At 46.0% G+C, this 22,422-nt stretch overlaps 2 protein-coding genes across 8 annotated transcripts; one reads left to right on the top strand and one right to left on the bottom strand.

Annotated features, from left to right (window-relative positions):
• Nucleotides 1-5,639: 5,639 nt before the first annotated feature.
• CDK2AP1 (cyclin dependent kinase 2 associated protein 1) lies at nt 5,640-13,712 on the top strand. Of its 6 annotated transcripts, none has more exons than XM_075568328.1 (4): nt 5,640-5,734; nt 8,578-8,675; nt 10,996-11,122; nt 11,778-13,712. In XM_075568328.1, exons 2-4 carry the CDS (start codon nt 8,607-8,609, stop codon nt 11,843-11,845), a joined length of 264 nt encoding a protein of 87 aa, XP_075424443.1. In that variant the 5' UTR covers nt 5,640-5,734; nt 8,578-8,606; the 3' UTR covers nt 11,846-13,712. The 6 variants fall into 6 exon arrangements, with proteins under 6 accessions (XP_075424443.1, XP_075424444.1, XP_075424442.1 ...); XM_075568329.1 differs by having other exon boundaries at nt 5,652-5,728; XM_075568327.1 differs by having other exon boundaries at nt 5,664-5,915; nt 10,996-11,062.
• Nucleotides 13,713-16,397: 2,685 nt separating this feature from the next.
• Nucleotides 16,398-22,420, bottom strand: MTRFR (mitochondrial translation release factor in rescue). 2 transcript variants are annotated; one of them, XM_075568324.1, is made up of 3 exons: nt 22,283-22,420; nt 18,805-19,092; nt 16,398-17,925 (listed from the first exon to the last, which is right to left on the bottom strand). In XM_075568324.1, exons 1-3 carry the CDS (start codon nt 22,370-22,372, stop codon nt 17,704-17,706), a joined length of 600 nt encoding a protein of 199 aa, XP_075424439.1. In that variant the 5' UTR covers nt 22,373-22,420; the 3' UTR covers nt 16,398-17,703. The 2 variants fall into 2 exon arrangements, with proteins under 2 accessions (XP_075424439.1, XP_075424440.1); XM_075568325.1 differs by lacking the exon at nt 22,283-22,420 and adding an exon at nt 22,162-22,262.
• Between the last annotated feature and the right edge of the window lie 2 nt (nt 22,421-22,422).

Here is a 22,422-nt window from a genome sequence, read left to right as displayed (position 1 = left end):
GTTTTACATATCAGGACAAAATAACAATCATCTGTTCCTTAGCAGGTCTACAAATTAGGTAAATACAACCTCGGATGAACAACAACACATGACATATTACACCGTGTCATGATTTATTTAACACAAATAAAGCCAAAATGGAGAAGCCATGTGTGAAAAGCTAAGTACACCTTATGATTCAATAGCTTGTAGAACCACCTTTAGCAGCAATAACTTGAAGTAATCGTTTTCTGTATGACTTTATCAGTCTTTCACATCGTTGTGGGGGAATTTTGGCCCACTCTTCTTTACAACGTTGCTTCAGTTCATTGAGGTTTGTGGGCATTTGTTTATGCACAGCTCTCTTATGGTCCAGCCACAGCATTGCAATCGGGTTGAGGTCTGGACTTTGACTGGGCCATTGCAACACCTTGATTCTTTTCTTTTTCAACCATTCTGTTGTAGATTTGCTGGTGTGCTTGGGATCATTGTCCTGTTGCATGATCCAATTTCGGCCATGCTTTAGCTGTCGGACAGATGGCCTCACATTTGACGCTTGAATACTTTGGTATACAGAGGTGTTCATGGTCGACTCAATAACTGCAAGGTTCCCAGGTCCTGTGGCTGCAAAAACAAGCCCAAATAATCACCCATCCACCACCATGCTTGACAGTTGGTATGAGGTGTTTGTGCTGATATGCTGTGTTTTGTTTTCGCCAAACGTGGCGCTGTGCATTATGGCCAAACATCTCCACTTTGGTCTTGTCTGTCCAAAGGACATTGTTCCAGAAGTCTTGTGGTTTGTTCAGATGCAACTTTGCAAGCCTAAGCCATGCTGCCATGTTCTTTTTAGAGAGAAGAGGCGTTCTCCTGGCAACCCTTCCAAACAAACCATACTTGTTCAGTCTTTTTCTATTGTACTGTCATGAACTTTAACATTTAACATGCTTACTGAGGCTTGTAGAGTCTGAGATGTAACTCTTTGGTATTTTGCAATTTCTCTGAGCATTGCACGGTCTGACCTTGGGGTGAATTTGCTGGGATGTCCACTCCCGGGAAAATTGGCAACTGTCTTGAATGTTTTCAACTTTTTAATAATCTTTCTCACTGTAGAATGATGGACTTTAAATTGTTTGGAAATGGCCTTATAACCCTTCCCAGATTGATGGGCAGCAACAATTGCTTCTCTAAGATCATTGCTGCTGTCTTTCCTCCTTGGCATTGTGTTAACACACACCTGAATGCTCCAGGCCAGCAAACTGCTAAAACTTTGGCTTTTATAGAGGTGGTCACACTTGCTGATGATCAATTAATCGAGGGCATTTGATTGGCAGCACCTGTCTGCTACTTAGCATCTTAATTCCTATGGAAGCAGTAAGGGTGTACTTAGTTTATCACACATAGCTTCTCCATGTTGGCTTTATTTGTGTTAAATAAATCATGACACGGTGTAATATGTCATGTGTTGTTGTTCATCTGAGGTTGTATTTACCTAATTTTAAGACCTGCTAAGGAACAGATGATTGTTATTATGTCCCGATATGTAAAACCATGGAATTCAAAGAGGGTGTACTTTCTTTTTCACATGACTGTATATAGAGTTATAACAATACATGGTTACGTTAAAAGAACAGGGTTATACAGTCGATTCACAGACATTTCATGGACAGATAGAGTAGGAAAATTGGGTACAGGGGATAAAAGGGCTGGTGAGTATCACATTGAAATAGAGAAGCTTTAACATCACCAAACAGCAGTGAATGGCAGCAAACGGCTCACACCCTTTGGGGCGACACAAATGTACACTGAAGGGGTTCAGATTGAATACAGCTTTGAATTAAAAGTCCTTTGTCCTCCTGGCTCTGTTGAAAAGGACTGGGGGGTCTCTGGAGAAGAATTGATGGCTATGTTCTGATTACATTTTGTCTGTTCTGTTATGTCTTTAGTGTCCATTTTGTGTGTAAAAATGTGTGTGTGTGGTATGAATGAGATTCGCTCACAGTAGATTTTCGACTGTGCCAGTAGTTTAACATCCGCATTCCTGGTATAAAGAAGTACCTGGTTCCCATAAAGAGCTGTTTTGGGAGAAGGAGCGGCTCAGTGAGTAAAGACACTGACTGGCACTGAGATTGAAGCAGGGGAACCTGGTTCAATTACCAGTGTCAGCTCCTTGTGACCTTTGGCAAGTCACTTTATCTCGCTGTGCCTCAGGCACCAAAAACATAGATTGTAAGCTCCACGGGGCAGGGACCTGTGCCTGCAAAATGTCTCTGTAAAGCGCTACGTAAAACAAGCAGCGCTATACAAGAACATGCTATTATTTTTAATCCAGTTTTAACCAGCTTTTAATGATCTGTAAAATGATTGGCTTAGAATAAGGGAGTCGTTATTATATTCTGCCTAGTAACCTATGTTAAACAAAGGAATCTAAAATGTATATAAGACCTGCTTGGGCCCTCCCCTGGAAGAGCGTCTCATTGACGTGTGTGTGTATGATCATACTCTATGCTGTACAGGCAATAAACTACTCATTAACTAAGATAAGGACGGACAGCCGTTGAGGAGGGCCTGAGGGGTGATAGTGGGGGGGGCAAGTCCGGAGGGATGAGAGAGTGGGAGTGTTGTACTTACTTTTGGTGTCGTGGTCAGCGTCTCCAGGGATGTGTGTGTGTGTGTGTGTGTTTGTTACGGATGTAATCCGCAGGGTAGGCTCACAGATCTCACACATTATGAGGAAGCTTCTGGGGTGTGAGCAGTCCACACGGGTGAGAGTGTGGTGTGTGAGTGGAACAGTGGCTTAGAGTAGACCGGCCAATGAGAGCCGTGGGGGGCGGGGCGAGACACCGGCCAATGAGAGCCGTGGGAGGGCGGGCGGACCGATGGACCAATCAAATGGTCTCCAGACACTCACAACCAAGATTTTCACACATATATATATATATATATATATATATATATATATATATATATATATATAATAGGTTTTCTGCTTTAAAGCAGCAATCCCACCTCAAATTAAAAGGGATTTTTTTTAAAGAATTTGAACGGAGGGTTCCTCTGCAACTAAATTGCATTGTTTAAAGCTCAGAGTTTTAGGTGATGGTACACTTCCTGGTTATTTAAACATTTATTTATAAAATGTGTTACCAGGAAGTAATACATTGAGTTACCTCTTGTTTTCATGTATGTCCTAGGCACAGAGTTATAACAATACATGGTTACGAATACATAGTTACATTAAGTGAAAAGGTTTATACATTATATACAAGACAAAAAGTGTCCAGTCCGCGCTCTTGCTCTTTAAGGGTGTGGAATGGTAATTCCTCTCTGATCTTTTGCTGCTCCTGTTGTTCAAGGTGTCTTCCCCCACCTCCAAGATGGATCCCAACGGAAAACTCCGATGGCGATGCCAAGTTCCAAGAAAAAGAAAACACAAGAGCGCACCAAAATGAGAGAAATAAAGTGTATTACCAACAATAAACAATAGTAACCACTTACATGAATAAAAACTTTAATAATCCCCGGTCTCGATCGTCACTTCTATGGTAGAGCATGAAATAGGGTAAGCAGGGGCAGTATCACTCCTAAGAGACCAGTCCCGCTCGCTGGGGCTGTCCCTGTAGCGCTGTCAGACCTCCACGAGTGTCAGCGTGGTGGACCGCGTAGCGCGCATGAAATGAAGCCCCCTGTAGCTATCCTGGAGATGCCTGTCCGTTTTGGTTTGTGCGATCGTGAGCGGAATAAAAAAACACTTGTGTGTAGGCTGGCTATGAGTATACAATGAGCCAGCAACACCATTCGCGACGCGTTTCGTATACTCATAGCCAGCCTACACACAAGTGGTTTTTTATTCCGCTCACGATCGCACAAACCAAAACGGACAGGCATCTCCAGGACAGCTACAGGGGGCTTCATTTCATGCGCGCTACGCGGTCCACCACGCTGACACTCGTGGAGGTCTGACAGCGCTACAGGGACAGCCCCAGCGAGCGGGACTGGTCTCTGAGGAGTGATACTGCCCCTGCTTACCCTATTTCATGCTCTACCATAGAAGTGACGATCGAGACCGGGGATTATTAAAGTTTTTATTCATGTAAGTGGTTACTATTGTTTATTGTTGGTAATACACTTTATTTCTCTCATTTTGGTGCGCTCTTGTGTTTTCTTTTTCTTATTATATACAAGACATTGCATGCACAATTAAAGTTACAGTTAAACATGGTGGCTGAGGTCATCCATTAGGAAGCCGCAATGTCATCTGTTGCGGTTTCCCTACTGGCCTGCGGTGTGGCCATTTTTATTTCCCAGAGCTGAAAATAGCAGTGCAGCTCAGGAGGATCTCTCGGATCAAATGTGGAGTGATATGAAAATGTATAAAAATAATAATAAAAAAACTGAGCAAGCCGGATTGTTGCATTAAATAGAGATTTTAATCAGATCATAAATCCTACATAGGAACAGGCACAAAATACACATGTAGCATGTTTCCCCCCCCCCCACAGTGGAAGATACACAGCCTATGCTACCTAGGGTGTGGTGCGTGTACTTGTTAGGGTCAGGAGAGCTGAGCTGATCTGCGGTGGTATAGAGATCAGGACTGGCTTAGGTTCTTTCTCTGAGCTTCTTCTCAGGGTGCTTAGCGCCTCCAGCAGTAATGGGCTCCAGGGTGTTGGGAGATCAGCCCCCACTATTGCATACTTCTTCCCTTTTTCCCAGGGACTGACACTTACTTAGACAGGAGTATGATGAATAAGGGATCTTTATTCTGGCAATCACTGCAGATGTTCTCCATACAGCGGTGCAGGGTCTCAGAGGTTCCAGGCCTCTGGATGATGCTCACCCCAGATATTACAAGGCATCTGTTGGTCTAGTCAGATGTTCCCCCAGCCCCAGGGACTGGGGGTGGGCACTCTCATCCCGCGATGGGAGAGACTCACAGACCTAATGCTCTCTTCCTCCTCCCTAGCAGGACGGACTAAATTTGGCACTCCCTCCCATCAGGAACCAGAAGGGGCGGCCTCATGGTCTATACCTATCCCCGATAGGCTTACACAGGCCGTGAGTAACCACCTTACTTCTGTCCATGAGAGAGGAGCATGTGGGGTGGGGTGTCACAAGCCACAGAATTAAACTGTCACAGCCTGCAGCTAGCAGGAACTTACATAACAGGGGGAAAGACAGACAGAATAGACATACCCTGTTACACACCTTTTTATGCTGCTTTGAGTTTTACGGTTTATAGGCATACATACCATTTTATTTTTACCTGCCTAGATTTGTTTTTTTATTAATACGGAGCGTTTTGTTTGCACACATCATGTTACTATACAAGTACTGTAAATTGTCATTGAAGTTGCTCTCTTCATTTAACCTTATATTTTAATAACAAATGGTACACACACAAACAAAAACCTGGTATGAAGAATATTGAAACCCTGTTATAAAAGTTATTTTGAGCGCACGCACACACGCGCACACATACACACACACACACACACACCAAAAAAGTACCAGAAAAAATAAAGTTTAAAGAATAAAAATACATATTTATCTTTTATTTACATTTCAGAAAGAAAAGGTAAAAAAAAACAATGCCTCCCCCCCTGCGTGTGCCCGTGGGTGTGTGTCAGGTCGGGGGTGGGGGTGTGTGTCAGGGAGGGGGGCCCTGGAGAGAAGAAGACTTTTCATTGCATTGTGGGTGACAGAGGAGGGGGGCGCCATATTTTGCCGGTGCCGCCGCTGTAAACAAGTAAAAGTGTGTGAGGGAGACAGAGACACACACACACACACACACTGAGACACACACACTGACACACGCGCACAGGCGGCGGATTCAGGGCACGGTGTGTGTGTGACATTACTTCTCCCCTCAGCCATGTCCCTGGGAATGTCTTACAAACCCAACGTGAGCGCGCAGCTCCCCGGGGGGGCGCAGGGTAAGTGCGGGCACCGGGAGGGGGGGACATGGGACCGGGAGGCGGGGGACTAGGCCGCGGGGTGTGAGGGTCACCGCTGTGAGGTGGGGGGGGAGGGGATTCCTCGGGGTGGGGGGTTTGAGGATGGAGAGGCCGCGGGTTGAGCGCGCAGCTCCCCGGGGCGCAGGGTGAGGAGCGGCGGGGACCGGGAGTCGGGGGACCAGGCCGCAGGCTGTGGGGGTTCACCGCTGTGAGGTGGGATTCCCCGGGCTGGGGGGGGGGGCGTTGGATGGAGAGGGAGCGGGGAGAGGCCGCGGGGGGAGCGGAAGGCCCCGGTGACGGGGGAAGGCCCCGGTGACGGGGGACATGGGGCAGCACACGAGCCCTTTGATTTGAGCCCGCTCGGCGCCTCCATGGCCGGCTCCCCCAAGGCGGCTGATTGATCGGGAGCGGGGAGGCGCCGTACGCGGGACCTCTGCTGGCGGCTGTGGGAACTGCAGTGTGTGTGTGTGTGTGTGTGTGTGTGTGTGTGTGTGTGTGTGTGTGTATACTGTGTGTGTGTGTGTGTGTGTGTGTGTGTGTGTATATATACTAAGTGTGTGTGTGTATAGTGTGTGTATAGTGTGTGTGTGTGTGTATATACTATGTGTGTGTGTATACTGTGTGTGTGTGTTTTATATATATATATATATATATATATATATATATATATGTGTGTGTGTGTGTGTGTGTGTGTGTGTATATATGTGTGTGTGTATATGGTATTTCCTCGATTGTAAGACGCACCATCGATTTGGCCCTTGCAATCGAGGAAAATTACCCTTTCACTTTCCATGTTTCAGGAGAGGTCCCATGTCAGCGGAGGAAGAAGTGGCCGGCGGCAGGAGAGGTCCCACGTCTGCAGATGGTTGAAGATGGACAGTGGGCAGGTGTGCGGCGGCAGGACAGGTCCCAAGTCTGCAGGTGAATGAAGATAAGAAGACGGCGGGCGTGCGTTGGCAGCGGCAGCAGGAGATCATAATAGCAGGAGAGCTGAGCAGGGGCATAGGGGAACGGCTTGGGAGGTGCACACTGTAACCGGAAGTCAGACACCGGTCAACGTCCGGTGTTGGCGTGCACCTCCCAAGCCGACCTGCTGCTGCTCAGCTCTCCTGCTATTATGGCCTCCTGCCGCCACCGCACGCTCGCCGTCTTGTTCAACCATCTGCAGATGTGGGACCTCTCATGCCGCCGCTCGCTTCATCCTCTGCTGACATGGGACCTCTCCGGAAACATGGAAAGTGAAGAGGGGGGTTAGACACTTTAAAAAAAAAAATTATAAGACGTACCCCGATTTCCGACATGTGAAAATCGGAAAAAAGGTGCGTCTTAGAATCAAGGAAATAGGGTAGCAAATGGAAATTTTACTGTGTGCTCATTTGCATGTCATAGACAGGTTTGCAACCTTGCCTTTCACCATTGTCACCCAGCATACAGTGCTTCCACTGCAGTAAGGGATTCTGGGATGTGATATGCAAATGAGCACACAGTGCCACCTTTTGCTTCAAAACCATATAACATGGTCCCTAAAGCTAGGGGACCATGTTATATGGTTTTGAAGCAAAGGTGGCACTGTGCTCATTTGCATGTCACTTCCCAGAATCCCTTGCTGCAGTGGAAGCACTGTATGCTGGGTGATAATGGTGACAGGCAGGACTGCAAACCTGTCCAAGGGCCAGCTCAGACAGAACGCGATGCGACATGCGCGCACCTCCGTCGCAATTTCGAGTTCGGTGGGAGTTTTCAAACTGAAAACTCCACCGGCGGCAAAGTGCAGCGTTGTCGCTGCGACATTTTGCCGCCACAACCCAAATTGAAATTTGGTGCTACTGTCGCGTGACGTGAGCTGGTTCAGCCAATAGAGGCGAACCAGCTACGTGACGTGTCCGTTACACGCCCCCAAACGCCGCGACCCAACGCCTGCAGTTTGAGCAGAGATCGCTGGGCTGCAGGAGCGCACCAAACAAGTGACCCCTTGTAGGAGGCCCAATAACACATAGAATTTGCTATGTGCAAAATCACATTACCAACACAATCTGTGTATGTATGGATTTATTTCTCTCAGTGTATCTATATCTATATATAGATATTTATATATGTTAAATATATTAACTAGATAATTACATTGAGTAATGGGTATTATTTAGCACATTTACACCCCTTTGTTAGTATTAATTCATCAAATAATCCCTGTTCAGTTAATAATCGAGTAACAATTATGTGGAATTTTAACTGGCTTATGAATGGATATTTAAATGACGATTAAATAGAGTGGAAAACCAATGATTGTAAGTATGGCATTAATAAATAAAAAAATATATTGATATACATGGAGAGTTAATAATAATTTAGTTTTAATATTTAGCGTTTCTACGTTGCGGCAAAATGTCCCGCGGCATAGTGCAACATACAGTAACAACATATATGGATCGATGTGGTTTGGGCCCTGTCTGGTAGTTAAGGGGTTAACACCGATCTCTACAGCAACCCTGAGCCATTGTGATGACGTGATCACTTAGTGATGTAAAACTGTGGCATTGTTACTGCCCAACCTAGCAGGTTAACCAAGCAAACATAATCCAGAAGTTGTGTTCCCCTCTCCCTGCTGACACTTCCTATTGTAACAATATGAATTTCTTAACAGCTGGAAGCGCTCACTCGCCTTCAACCAGCATGGCATCGTCTGCACAATACAGACAGCTGGTGAATGATTATGGACCGCCCTCATTGGGGTACACACAGGTGAGTTACAATGTGGGTTGGTGTCATCCGGTCTATAAAGGGTGTTGTTATGTTGGTCTGATAAAGGTGACGACGAGTCCTATATTGGTCATCAAGTATGGTTGTGATGAAGAGGAGTAAGGCTAAGGCCCCGGTCACGCCACTGTAACGCGCGCCCGCGCTTTTGGTGGCGCGTTAAGCCGATTCCCCAGTCTGCAGCTCACTGCAGGAGGAGAGACCGGGGGGGGCGTGGCGGAGGAGTGACGGGGGTGCGGCCATGACGTCACCCGGCAGGTTCGCCCTCATTGGCTGAACCGCCGGGGGGCGTGCCTAATCGCTCGACGCGAGTCCTGCTCTCAATTCTATTGAGAGCAGGAGTAGCTGTCGCGCGAGCGCTGCGGCCCCCCCTCGCAGCGGGCCCGGCGCCATTGCGGGGAGGGCTCTCGTGCGCGCAGTGTCCGCCACAGCGGACGCTGTAGTAGGCAGCGGGGGCAAGGCCTAAGGCTGCGGCCACAGTACCTGCGCTGCATGCGCGTCAGCGAGGCTGGCGGCGCGGGCAGCCCATTCCCCTGCAGGGAGCTGCAGACCAAAAGACGGGGGGGGGGGGGGGTGACGGGGGCGCGGCCATGACATCACCCGGCAGGTTTGCCCTCATTGGCTGAACCGCCGGGGGGCGTGGCTTAGCGCTCCGTCGCGACTCCTGATCACAATTCTCTTGCGAGCAGGAGTCACTGTCGGCAGAGCGCAGCGCCCCCCTCGCAGCGGTCCCGGTTCCATTGTGCAGCGGCTATTGTCCCTGCAGCGTCCCCAACAGCGGGCGCTGCAGTGGCCAGTGGGGACCTGGCCTAAGGAGGTAATCTGAGGGGGTCTCAACTCCAGTCCTCAAGAACCCCCCCAGCCCTCCCAACAGGTCAGGTTTTCAGGATATCCTTGCTAAAGCACAGGTGGCTCAATCGAAGACTGAGCCACTGATTGAGCCACCTGGCGCTGAAGCAGGGATATCCTGAAACCTGATCTGTTGGTGGGGGGGGGGTCTCGAGGACTGGAGTTGAGAAACCCTGCGGTAACTATATATTCAGTAGCGGCCGTTCTGGCTTTTGCGGTCCCAAACTCCCTTGGGAAAATTTTCATCTGAGAATGGCCACTTTGGAATATGCAGAATAAGACCCTGGGGATAGAGCGGATTATTTCCAGGCAAAGAGGCAACAATCGCGTCTCATCTCGTACATGGAATACCAGCGACATTTTAAAAATAAGATGGGGGGGAGGGGGTTGCAAAAAAAGGTTAAGAACTACGGATTAAAAGAAACCCTGTTTCTGGATGGAATTGCACATTTTAAAGGATACATGCATTAAGAATAAGTGGCATAATGAATGATTGCTAAATAAGGGTCACTAACATATGCCATTACCTTACTTATAAGTAACAATGCTACTTGCCTACATTTTCTCAATGGTATTTTTGGTGGTCATAGGTTTTTGACCAATCTATAATGTATAGATATTTTAACTTATCTATGTTTATAATATCCTCTTGAAAATATTTGTTGTGAGATATTGATAGAGATGTAACAAAGGTTATATCGCTCCTGCTGGCGGGTTATATGTAAAAGCCAGTGGGTCTTGTATGTATCAAGCGTGAGCTCATCGGTGACATCATACTGCACATAGCCTGCTGGCAGATATGGGGATTCGGATAGCTATATAGTTTAGACAGAAAAGGAGAGGAAGTCAGTTGACATGCAATGAGAAAGCAAGAATGCTAGAGGAGAGGCGGAACGCATTGGGGACATCCATAAGGTATTAAATGAGATGAAGGGGGGAGAGAGAGGAGTGGGAGAAGGAAAACGTAAAACCCGGCATTATTGACTGCTTTATTCGTGTGTGTGTGTGTGTGTGTGTGTGTGTGTGTGTGTGTATGTAGCGTCTATGGGGCCCCGGAACGCAAATGTAACCCAGGGCCCCAAGTTATCATCGCCGGGGTGGGGTGCTCAGCGAACTTATTGAGCAGCGGGTAGGTGGGGCGAAGGCTCTCATGTTACTGACATTTCTTGCATGGGCTCAGAAAAGGCCCAGGCCACTCGGATGATCCCGGAAGTCGTGACCTACCTTGGGTCAAGAACAATCTCCAGGTCTGACAGACAGGCCCCCCTCAACCGACCGGGCCCGGGACAGTTGTGTTTGTATCTCTTCCGCCCCCCCCCCCCCCAACCCCACGATGGCGGCCCTGGCTGCAAGTACTGGACCTCAGAGATACGACACAAACTTGTGAATATGTGTTACCTGGGTGGTTGCTTTGCCCCGTGCTGTACATTTAACCTCGTATCATCTCTTGCTTTAGGGAAGCAGCAGTAACCAAGTGCCCCAAAGCAAGTATGCAGAGCTTCTAGTCATCATAGAAGAACTCGGTAAAGAAATTAGACCAACCTATGCGGGTAGCAAAAGTGCTATGGAGAGACTAAAACGAGGTAAAGATGTTCTAATGCAGGGGTGCGCAATCTTTCTCCCCTGCTCGCGCGCCCCCCCCCCTCCTTACCTTGGCTCCGGCGTTCTGATGTCACAACGTCATGTGCATCACGTGACCCCCACGGCGTAATTTGATGCTGCGTTGCCATGGTGACGCGTCGCCAGAAGCAGTCTGAGCCAAGGTAAGGGACCTTAAAGAGGCCTTCACCACTCCCCCGGCATTTGATTTAAATGCCTTCGGGAAGAGCGCAGGGCATCTGTAAGCGCCGCGCCCCCACCCCCCAGAAAATCCCGCGCACCCCTGTTTTAACGCATGAAAAACATGCTTATAGCTGTTTTTTAGTTAGACACAGTCTGTCAGTGGGTTAGCGGACTTTGCACTTCCACAACCCAGGATTTGCTGTACGCCGGCCGCGGCAGGTGCATTGTCTCAGGAAATATCCATGCTTAAAAATAAAAGGGAGCTAAAGTAGCACACTTGCCGTGCTCATTTGCATGGCATTACCCAGAATCCTTCACGGCAGTATGTTTGACAGTGGGATGAAAGAGCAGGTTTGAGGGGGATACATGGAACACATGCAGAGACACTCGTGGGTGTTTTGTTTGTACAGTACTTTAACCGTCTTATGTCAGACTAACCCAACTATCCTTCCCCAGGTATCATCCACGCAAGGGGACTGGTACGAGAATGTTTGGCTGAAACAGAACGCAACGCTAGATCCTAGCCACGCCAACGCTAGATCCTAGCCACGCCAACGCTACCACTCCGAAGCATACAAACGGTTCTTTCTTTCTGGATTTTCCAAACCTTCAGGGCAGTCTTTCTGAATACTTTCAACCCCTCACTGCCGGAAGAGGCCTGCGACACAGCGCATCAAGGGGTTAACATAATTTTTTTTCTCCACCCCCCCCCCCCCAACCCCGCTTATCTTATATACTGTACAGATGATGAACACAATGAGATTTTTACAAGTAAACAGGATTTCCATTAAAAAAAGGAAAAAAAAAAAAAAAAAAAGTGTTACTTACTTTTTCAAATAATTTTTCATGGAAATTAGGAATACATTGCTTCATAATCTGCATTAGTTTTCTAGCTTCTTTTTTTTGTTTTTTTACTTCTACATTCGCAAAACCCAAACTTGGGGTCCATATTGATTTTCATGCTGTACATACTGCATCATTTGTGTTGGTTTTATAATAACAATGCATGTTTGTAAGAAACACAATCTCTCATACAATCATTTAAAAAAGGTGCAACCCCCCTATAGTAGTTTATTTCTCCTGAGCAAGCATCTCTGCAGCCCCCCACCTAAAATCCCTTTTAGACCTTTTTAGAAGTGGTAGAAAAAAAACACTGTTGGAAATAGCTGCAGCCTGGTAGAAAAAAGGATCTGATAGATTTTAGTGGTTTCCAACTCGTCCTCAAGACCCCCAGCAGTTTGATGGATATCCCAGCTTCAGCACAGGGGGGGGGTTGTCAGCCACCTGTGTTCAAGCCAGGATATCATAACCTGGCTGGTTTGGAGGGGTTCTTGAGGATGAGTTGGGAACCACTGCAATACATGAAAGAAAGCCGGAGCGCCTGTATTTTGCAATGCCTGGCAAAGGGCTCGGTGCAGCCCGGAACGGCGCACATCAAAATACATCTGTGAAGATGCCGTCTACTCCCAAGTCTTTATTGAAGCAAGAGTTGCAAAATACAGGTGTTGCAGCTTCTCTTTGATGTATTGGTTTTGGTTCCCCAGTTTGGAGCCAGCTTACCAATGAGGACCTTGCCTTTTATTATTATTATTATAGTGTGAAATTCTACACTTGTTCCTTTGTATTTTTTTTTGGTAGAAAAATGTGGCCGATTGGAGCTTTATTTCTAATCTGGTGATGTCACTGGGAAGGACGGCCGAGGAGGATTCTGGGAGACGAAATAGCAGTCACAGACTCAAAAGCCGAGATGCCGGAGTATGGCGCCCGGTCTGGCGGTAACCGCAGTTCAAGTCAGTGGCAGTTACTGCCAGATCGGGGCCGATACGCGGATATTACGCAATTCTTCAAACTTTAGAAATTGCTAATGTTTTTACATTCTGTTTGGAAATAATTTAGGATCTGACCGGTTATTGGCCGCTGTATCCTACGATGTGTTCAACGCCACGTTATTTTTGGGGTGGGGATTGCACCGTGAGCCCATGCACTTGCATGTCTGTAAGCCAGGGGTGCTCAACTCGGGTCTCAAGACCTACCAAACAGGTCAGGTTTTCAGGATATCCCAGCTCCAGCACAGGTGCCTCAATCAGTGGCTCAGTTGAAGACTGCTGAAGCAGGGATATCCTGAAAACCTGACCTGTTGGGTAGGTCTTGAGGACTGGTGTTGAGCAGCCCTGCTGTAAGCACTTCGGTAACCATTCAACATGCATGAGTTATTAACAAAAAGCAGACGACGACTTTTCTAGGGGTGGATGTAGGTTTCTGCCTTACCTGCAATTAATACATATTCACATTAAGGCTGTAAATGTTGGTGGAACAAAATGATGGGGAACTAACTCTTTGCATCTTTGTATGTATTTATTACTTGATGTAATAAAGCTTATTTTCACTAAGGAGTAGCATTGGGGGTATTTTAAGATAACCACTTGTTTTAGCTTTATTTGTATTTCTTTTTTTTTTTTTTTTTTCAATTTTTTTTATTGATTTTCACATATAATATTGGTTTATGCATTTCAGATACATCAACAAAGAGTGGAATACATTTTAACCAAGTAGTCACTAGGGTTCACATACTTAATAACAATTAGGTTTCAGGAACGTACACGTTTGATCTGATAGTATGGCTCCCCATACCTTTATGAGTTAGACGAGGGTGACCTCATATGCATGAATATTCTTAATTTTATTTACCCACTCTTGTGGTTCATCAATTTGGTATGAAAGGACAGAGAGAGAGAGAGGATAGAGATAGAGGGAGAGAAGGGGGGCGTTGGGGGGGAAGTCTGGTGTGGTTTGAGCGTGCAGGAACTAGGCGGTATTCTTGCTATTCTTTTGTTAGTTGCTACTGCTTTTTCCCTTATTTCTCTGTATTAAAGGTTGGCCTGGGGGTTTAGCCTAGAATGGGGACCATAAGTCCCAGATCTTGTGGAATTTTCCCACTTTTTGGGAGAGCTGGGCCGATAGCAGTTCCATGATTTTGACCTCTCGCAGCCTTTTGTTCACTGTTTGTGTGGAAGGCACGTTGACGTTTTTCCAGGCAGCTGCTATTGATCAGCGTGCGGCAGTGAGGATGAATCTGATCATTTTACCTTCCGGCGAGGGGATCTCTTCCACAGGCTATCCCAGCAGGTATATCATCGGGTCCAGAGGGATTCTCAGCTCCGTGGCCTCTTGCAGCATATTTTGTATGTGCGTCCAGAAACGCTGTGTCTTTGGGCAGAGCCACCATATATGTGCCATATCTCCTCTCAGGCCACACCCCCTCCAGCAGACATCCGGTGTATGTGTTTTTTTTAAAGAACAAATCTAAAGTGGCAATCCTGGCGTTTTGACACCCGCTTTTAATAAAAACCTTTTTTTTTATACAGAATGGGAATCGGGGGTCCCCGGAGCTGAACCATGCTCTTAACACCGGAGACCCTCTGGTTCCTGAGATACTTATTGGTAAAAAGTACGAGTGTGTAAAAAAAACCAAAAAAAAAAAAACAGCAGGGATTGCGACTTTAATAATGTGCGTAGGTTTGGAAATGACCAGATCCATTAAATAGTGCGATTCAACAGCAGCAGCCACCAACAGGCCAGGTATTAGGGATATCTCTGCTTCAGCACGGGTGGCTCAATTGTTGACTGAGCCACCTGTGCTGAAGCAGGGATATATCCTAATACCTGACCTGTTGGTGGGGCTGGCGTTGGCTGCCCCTGCTGTAGTACATGTTAAGGACAACTTAGTACAGGCATACCCCGCATTAACGTACGCAATGGGACCGGAGCATGTATGTAAAGCGAAAATGTACTTAAAGTGAAGCACTACCTTTTATCCACTTATCGATGCATGTACTGTACTGCAATCGTCGTATACGTGCATAACTGATGTAAATAACACATTTGTATCAGGCTCTATAGTCTCCCCGCTTGCGCACAGCTTCGGCACAGGTAGGGAGCTGGTATTGATTTTCAGGACGTGCTGACGGGCGCATGCGTGAGCTGCTATTTGCCTATTGGGTGATATGTCCTTACTCGCGAGTGTACTTAAAGTGAGTGTCCTTAAACCGGGGTATGCCTGTAAATAGCACCACCTCAGGGCCTGTTGCAGGCTACGACACCTTTTTAACCCATTCACCAAGGCATGACAGTGTGACTTGGCAGCCATCTTAATTTTATTGGCAAAATAAAAAGGTAAAACTCCTCAGCTCCCCAGCGCTGAGCTGCTCTGCTCCTGCAACCTCCCCCCACCCCCTGTTCTAATTCTAAAACAAAAGGTAGAGAGACTCCTGCTTCATGCTGGATGTCTGGGACCCCCGGAAATCTTGACCATGTGCTTGGGTAGAGATCACATGATCTCGAGCAGCCTCTTGATGATGCGGGAGGAAAGTGGGTGTCCTCCACTGCTGCGGCGACAGGAAACGAGTACAAACAGCATGATGTTCCCAGAATGTTTGGAGGGGCCCCTGGAGCGCTGGCTCTTGTAACATTCAGGTAACGTCATAAATAAGGTCAACCTAAGGCCGAGTCCATGGTGCCAGCACGTGCCTGTCAGCCGGAGCGATCTGTGGACTATAGATCTGCGCCACAGTGAGACTTAGCTGATGACGTCACAGAGCTGGCTCGCCCTCATTGGGCGAACCGCTCACGTGACCCGGCCGTGGCGCGAAAAAGACAAATCTCGCACAAAAACAGCCGCGCTGACGCTCGCGTGCGCTGTGGACGTGAGCATAGACCTCAATGTGTTGGGTCGCGCACAGCATGGACGTGGCCTAAAGGTTAAAGCAGGTCACACCATACAGCTCTATCATACACAGAGAAGCACTCCACTGTCCCCTGCCATGGGTGCCCATCGCCCCAACGTCCTCGGGGGGGGGGGGGTAGAATGTGGGGAAGTCAAGACTGGGCGGCCCTCCTCTGGTCTTGTGTTTCAAAAATAGGACCGAAAATGTTGATGGAATATATTTGCACAATAAAACATACTATTGATTTGACACAAGACCAGTTGTCTGGACAGTTTTGTTCACTTTACAAGAGTGAAAAAAAATTGGTAGACAAGCAAAAAATCCAAAAAAGGGCAACGATCAACTCACCAGGTAGAGAAAAAAAATAAAAAAAGTTTATTAGTTACATATTAAAAAAAACATGAAAACATAACAGGACAATTCTCCCACGCGTTTCAGGTTATGCAGCCCTTTCTCAAGGAGTCTTTCAGTGTCCACCTTTCCCCTCTGGTTTCCTCATCCTCAATCACCCAGTGACATCATTCCATATACTCTTTCCCCAACCTGCTTGAAGCTGCGGATGACAAATCCTTACTGCATCACTTAAATTAATTTGCATGGATATTTATTTGCGTTTCTTGGTTTACCTTGAATACTCACATTTTGTGCTATTTTTTGGAGCTGGGAGTAGTTTTCATCTATACGTATTGTTTACTTTACAACATACAGATAACCCAGCATTTTTCAACCAGGGTTCTCTGCATGTTTAGGTCATTTGAAAATTGTATCAAATACAGAAGAATTTACAATGCATCTCATCTCAGACATGCTATTAGAGAGGGTTGGGGGTTCCTTACAATGCATCTGATCTCAGACGCGCTATTAGAGAGGGTTGGGGTTCCTTACAATGCATCTGATCTCAGACGCGCTATTAGAGAGGGTTGGGGTTCCTTACAATGCATCTGATCTCAGATGCGCTATTAGAGAGGGTTGGGGGTTCCTTACAATGCATTCGATCTCAGACGTGCTATTAGAGAGGGTTGGGGTTCCTTACAATGCATCTGATTTCAGACACGCTATTAGAGAGGGTTGGGGGTTCCTTACAATGCATTCGATCTCAGACGTGCTATTAGAGAGGGTCGGGGTTCCTTACAATGCATCTGATCTCAGACGCGCTATTAGAGAGGGTCGGGGTTCCTTACAATGCATCTGATCTCAGACGCGCTATTTGAGAGGGTTGGGGTTCCTTACAATGCATCTGATCTCAGACGCGCTATTTGAGAGGGTCGGGGTTCCTTACAATGCATCTGATGTCAGACGCGCTATTAGAGAGGGTCGGGGTTCCTTACAATGCATCTGATCTCAGACGCGCTATTAGAGAGGGTCGGGGTTCCTTACAATGCATCCAGGAGAAGTGGCTCAATGATTAAAGACACTGACTGGCACCGAGTTTGAAGCAGGGGAACCTGGTTCAATTCCCGGTTGTTGGCTCCTTGCGACCTTGGGCAAGTCACTTTATCTCCGCTATTAGAGAGGGAGCGGAGTTCCACAGAAATTCACAATATAATTATAGGATTCCTTAACAAAAAAAAAAAAGTTTGGAAACCACTGAGCTAACCACTTTTTAAGGACAAACATTTACCACGACTACACAACGGTTGCAACTTAAACATATGATTTTATTTTTCACTCTCCGACTCCATAGACTGCATCACTCTAAAATGTTTCTTCTTTTCCAGGATTTCTTTAGCTTTTTTCCTCTTCTCTTGTTTTCTTCTCTCCCCTTCGTCTTTCTGTTTGAGGATCTCACTACTTTCTCCTTTGTAGAAAACGTCCATTTTTCCCCGTAGAATCTCTCGTGCTCTCTTCCTGTTCTGCTCGACGGATCTTGTTTGGTGACACTGAGGACAACCCCCCCCCCCCCCATATGATTAATTTCCTTTGGCGTGTATGTGTTACATACTCCTCCCTGCTTTCCTCCTTCATACGTGATCGCTCAGTGGCGGGCAACTTCAGTCCTCAAGGGTCAGCTTTTCAGGATATCTCTGCTTCAGCACAGGTGGTGCAGTCCTTGACTGAGCCACATGTGCTGAAGCAGGGGTATCCCGAAAACCAGACCTGATGGTGGCCCTTGAGGAGTGGAATTGCCCACCCCATTGAAAAATCTCAATGCACGATCACACACACACACACGCCTATTAACTTAGGACAGAATGCAGCTGCGATTCCAATGTTGCACTGACTAAGGAGGCAGTTTACAACAACAACAAACAAAACAGAAATTACAATTTTAAGGAATTTCTGCAAAAATATTTCCATATACTAAAAAAACAACACACCAATATTTCACTAAATTATAAAACTACCAAAATGATTGCCTAATTAACTTTGTGATCAGGATATAAATTGAGAATAAAGGAAGTTTAAGCTGATTTTTTTTCAGACTGTATAGATTGAACTGGGCCTTTTCTAAATATATATATATATTTTTATTGTATAGCATTAACATTATACCCCGCGATGTACATGCACATTTACACAATCTTGTCCCCAAAGAGCTTGCAATCTAATTTTTGCTGCCCGAGACACACTTTGGCTTGTCCAAGGTCTCAGGAGGTGGGGGGGGGCTGCGGACACTGGGATCACCCACTTCAAAAAGGTAGCCAGACATTACCCCACGGCAGGGAAAGGGTTAAGAGACAGATGCCCGCCGTATATGGTTAGATCCGGCACATTACTTTTAATACTAAATAAAGGAGAGAGAGAGAACAAAGCGTTACCTTTACTACAATCCCAGAAGGGATGTGCTTCAGAACCACACAGTTGCTGGTTTTATTAGTGGATTGGCCCCCGGGGCCGTGGCCCCTAACGAACTGCTCTTCCAAATCCTTCTCGTGCAGTTCAAGGAGATCGAAAGGGGAATCCTTCTTCCCCGCTGCCTGGGATAATATCCCCGCATTGAACGGGTGCAGAAACTTCAGCTGCGTCCCAAAGATCCATGGTTTCCAAGACGGCTGTAATTTGGCCAAACAAAAGATGCCCTGGGTTGTCATGGTTATTGTGGTTGTCTAAAGGATGAGGAACAAATAGAGCATCAATAATTACAAATCTTGCAAGGAATGTAGGTCAACGCTAAGGTAAGGACCCGGTTTTGTGTTCTCTTATTTGCTGGTCTGTTATCAACTGTATTATAAGATAGAGTAAGATATAAAGAAAGAGCTGCTTGCAAAATTAGGTCCGGACACTTAAGTATTGAATATGTTAATGGTGTAGTGCGGTGTATTTTAACAGGGGTTCAGTGTGCACCCCTAAAGGGTTCCCTGCAATTTTCAGGTCATTTGAAAATTGTACCAAATACAGAAGAATTTATTGGAGAGGGTTGGGGTTCCTAACAATGCATCTCATCTCAGACGCGCTATTAGAGAGGGTCGGGGTTCCTAACAATGCATCTGATCTCAGACGCGCTATTAGAGAGGGTTGGGGTTCCTTACAATGCATCTGATCTCAGACACGCTATTAGAGAGGGTTGGGGTTCCTTACAATGCATCTGATCTCAGACACGCTATTAGAGAGGGTTGGGGTTCCTTACAATTCATCTGATCTCAGACGCGCTATTAGAGAGGGTTGCGGTTCCTTACAATGCATCTGATCTCAGACGCGCTATTTTTGTGAAATTCTGTGGAACTGAAAATCTCTCAATTAGATTCCTTAACCAAAAAAAGATTGAACACCACTGATGTACTGTAGTGTAAGGGTTTAGAAGCTGTATTAGTACTGAAGGAGAGCGATTGTTGTAATTCCATTTAAAGAAGCAATTCCCTCCAGACGCCTTTGTGAGTTATGTTAGTGTCCTGCTCTTTATAAAAATTAAAAAAAAAAAAACACTAGAAAAATAAAAAAAAGTGTTGTTTTTGTTTGTTAAGCTTCTGAGGTTACCATTGCAACCTTTATACTGCACTGGGCTTTGGGGGAGAGCTCCATTTTAACCTCCAATTTCTACTTATAAATTTCACACGCCTGATCTCTTGAATAAATATAAAAAAAATATTAAAATATTTATATATATCAGCATGGTCTTCTGCTTTAATGAACCAACAATGTGTACAGAGCTTTCAGAATCTCAAGGCCGTGCTTATAGTGCTGGCAACGCGACCGATGACGTCACCCGTCGCTGTCGCCACCAGCAAAAGTTATCATTTGATTTTCAGCGACTGTCGCCAGCGACGTCACGAAAGGGGGCGGGCCGCGGTCTCTGATTGGTTTAGAGACAGTCACATGTGGCAACTGTCGCTAAAAAAAAATCAAATAGACCCAGCTTCAACATTTTGGGTTGCGACGTCGCCGGCGCGCTTACTATAAGCGCTTGCGACGGAGTCAATGTATTTGTTTCGGAGCGACGTCGCATCGCCGTCGCTAGGCACTATAAGCGCAGCCTTACAGCGATGTGTACACTAATATATTATGAAAATCTCTCTTGATAATCTATTGAAAGGTATCAACCTGCAACAAATTTACACTACCGAATAAATATATTTTCTAATGAATTTTGCTCTTTTAGGATTCCCTCCAATACTTATTCTTATTTTAAAGATTGTACCTTACAAAAACCATTGCTGGATTCTGGTAGAAGGTGAAGAATATGTTAGATTCCAGCTTTCAAGCCACTACGGATTTGGATGTTGGCAAAATCCATTAAACAAGTCTACATAGAAGTTATTTTGCTAAAGACCTTTCCTGAAGTCACTGCGTTATACTTAAGTGTAGACAAAATATAGGATACAGATGGAGTGTCTACAATGTGCGATGGACCTGAGAATTCTTCATTGATGTATTTTAAATGGGGCTTTTGACATCCCACGTCTCCTTTCCATCTATATTGTCAAGGAAGGAACAAAGGAAACTAAGCCAGACCCTGAAGGGATCCCATTTCTGTTGGCCGCTGAACACCTGTGCAACGGGTGTATGGATGAACAAAGCATTATAAAGCACTCTGCATTTTTTTTTCACCGCATCATTTCAGCTTTGTGTAGTTCAGAGGTGTGGCAATTAAACTTTGCACCTAAAAACATGTCATATTTTCAAGTGAATATATGAAAGTTTTAAACTAGTCTAATGCAGGACCCTGCAATATCGAAGCACTAGTCTCTTTCTTATATACAAGGGCTTTTCTACTTGCTGCCCCATGGCCAAATTCAGCCATGAATTAGAAACAGAAATAGAACTCCAGTAATTAGGCACAAAACTGGGATAAGAGTATCCCAGTTAAATAAATGAAAAGGTAAACATTGGCAGGAGGCAACCCCAGGGAGTGAGGGAACTTTGCTACATAGCATCTGTAATACACCTTACGACATAGCACTGGAACTTCAAACCCACAGATACATGTTCAGCCCTAATCGAAACATCGCTTCCCAGAAGAAATTGACGAGATCTCCTTTGGGAATACATAGTCTGGTTGTAGTGTAGTAACAATCTTTAGTAGGGTTGCCAGGTGGGTTCTCCAAAAATACTGGACAAAATGGTGAAAGGTGCGACGCGCTCGAAAGACACACACACACAAACACTCTGCTCTCCATGCTGTTTCCTCCTCTCCTTGGTCCCACATATCTCTCTCTGATTGGCTGCATTACCCAGCAGTAGCCAATCAGGATGGAGGAAGCTGCCCAACACCATAACAACAGCCCTGCTCGGGGAAATCCCACAGCCCCCCAAGTCAGTCAGGCCACTATGTATGTGTATATATGTGTTTATATAGCGCCATTAATGTACATAGCGCTTCACAGCAGTAATACACGTGACAATCATATAAATAACAAATAATATCAATAACACATAAAGGGAAGAAGCACTTCGGACATAAAAGTAACATTTAGGAAAAGGAATCCCTGCCCCGAAGAGCTTACAATCTAATTACTATGGCCAGAGAGGTAATACCGGTATATACATACATGTCCAGTATTACCTCACATTTTTTACAGGACATCGTGTCCAAATACAGGACAGTCCGGTTCAATACTGGACATCTCGCAACCTCAATTTAGATACATTTATAAGTATGTGGAATACAAAATACATTTGAATTGGCTAATGAGGGAGGCTCTGAGAAAGGACTATTCAATGATAATAATTCATATTACGTCAATGTAAGATAGACAATGGAAGGCCAGCATAATCTGAGGCTGGCCAGGTTAACGTAACAGCCAGGGCCACCACCCACTCCAACTACGTGACAACACAGGAAGACATTTTTATACTCACATCCACTTGCTGCTCACTGCGCATGCGCAGACTCACACGCCTGCACCCACTTCCAGTCACATACTTCACAGCGGAATGAGGGTCGTCCATCTTGACTGAAGGCAAGAAGCTAAACCGCGTCAGGGATTCCGCCTGCGCAT

This window comes from Ascaphus truei, chromosome 13 (genome assembly GCF_040206685.1).
Source record: "Ascaphus truei isolate aAscTru1 chromosome 13, aAscTru1.hap1, whole genome shotgun sequence".
Lineage (NCBI taxonomy): Eukaryota > Metazoa > Chordata > Amphibia > Anura > Ascaphidae > Ascaphus > Ascaphus truei.
This window is presented reverse-complemented; position numbering and strand designations above follow the sequence as displayed.

Coding starts and splice junctions, on each gene's coding strand:
- CDK2AP1 (XM_075568326.1), top strand. CDS start 5,855: ATGTCCCTGGGAATGTCTTACAAACCCAACGTGAGCGCGCAGCTCCCC. Junction 5,916..8,577: donor GCTCCCCGGGGGGGCGCAGG/GTAAGTGCGGGC, acceptor ATTTCTTAACAG/CTGGAAGCGCTCACTCGCCT. Junction 11,123..11,777: donor TATGGAGAGACTAAAACGAG/GTAAAGATGTTC, acceptor ATCCTTCCCCAG/GTATCATCCACGCAAGGGGA.
- MTRFR (XM_075568324.1), bottom strand. CDS start 22,372: ATGGACGACCCTCATTCCGCTGTGAAGTATGTGACTGGAAGTGGGTGC. Junction 19,093..22,282: donor GCAGTGAGCAGCAAGTGGAT/GTGAGTATAAAA, acceptor CTCATCCTTTAG/ACAACCACAATAACCATGAC. Junction 17,926..18,804: donor CTTCTGGGATTGTAGTAAAG/GTAACGCTTTGT, acceptor GGTTGTCCTCAG/TGTCACCAAACAAGATCCGT.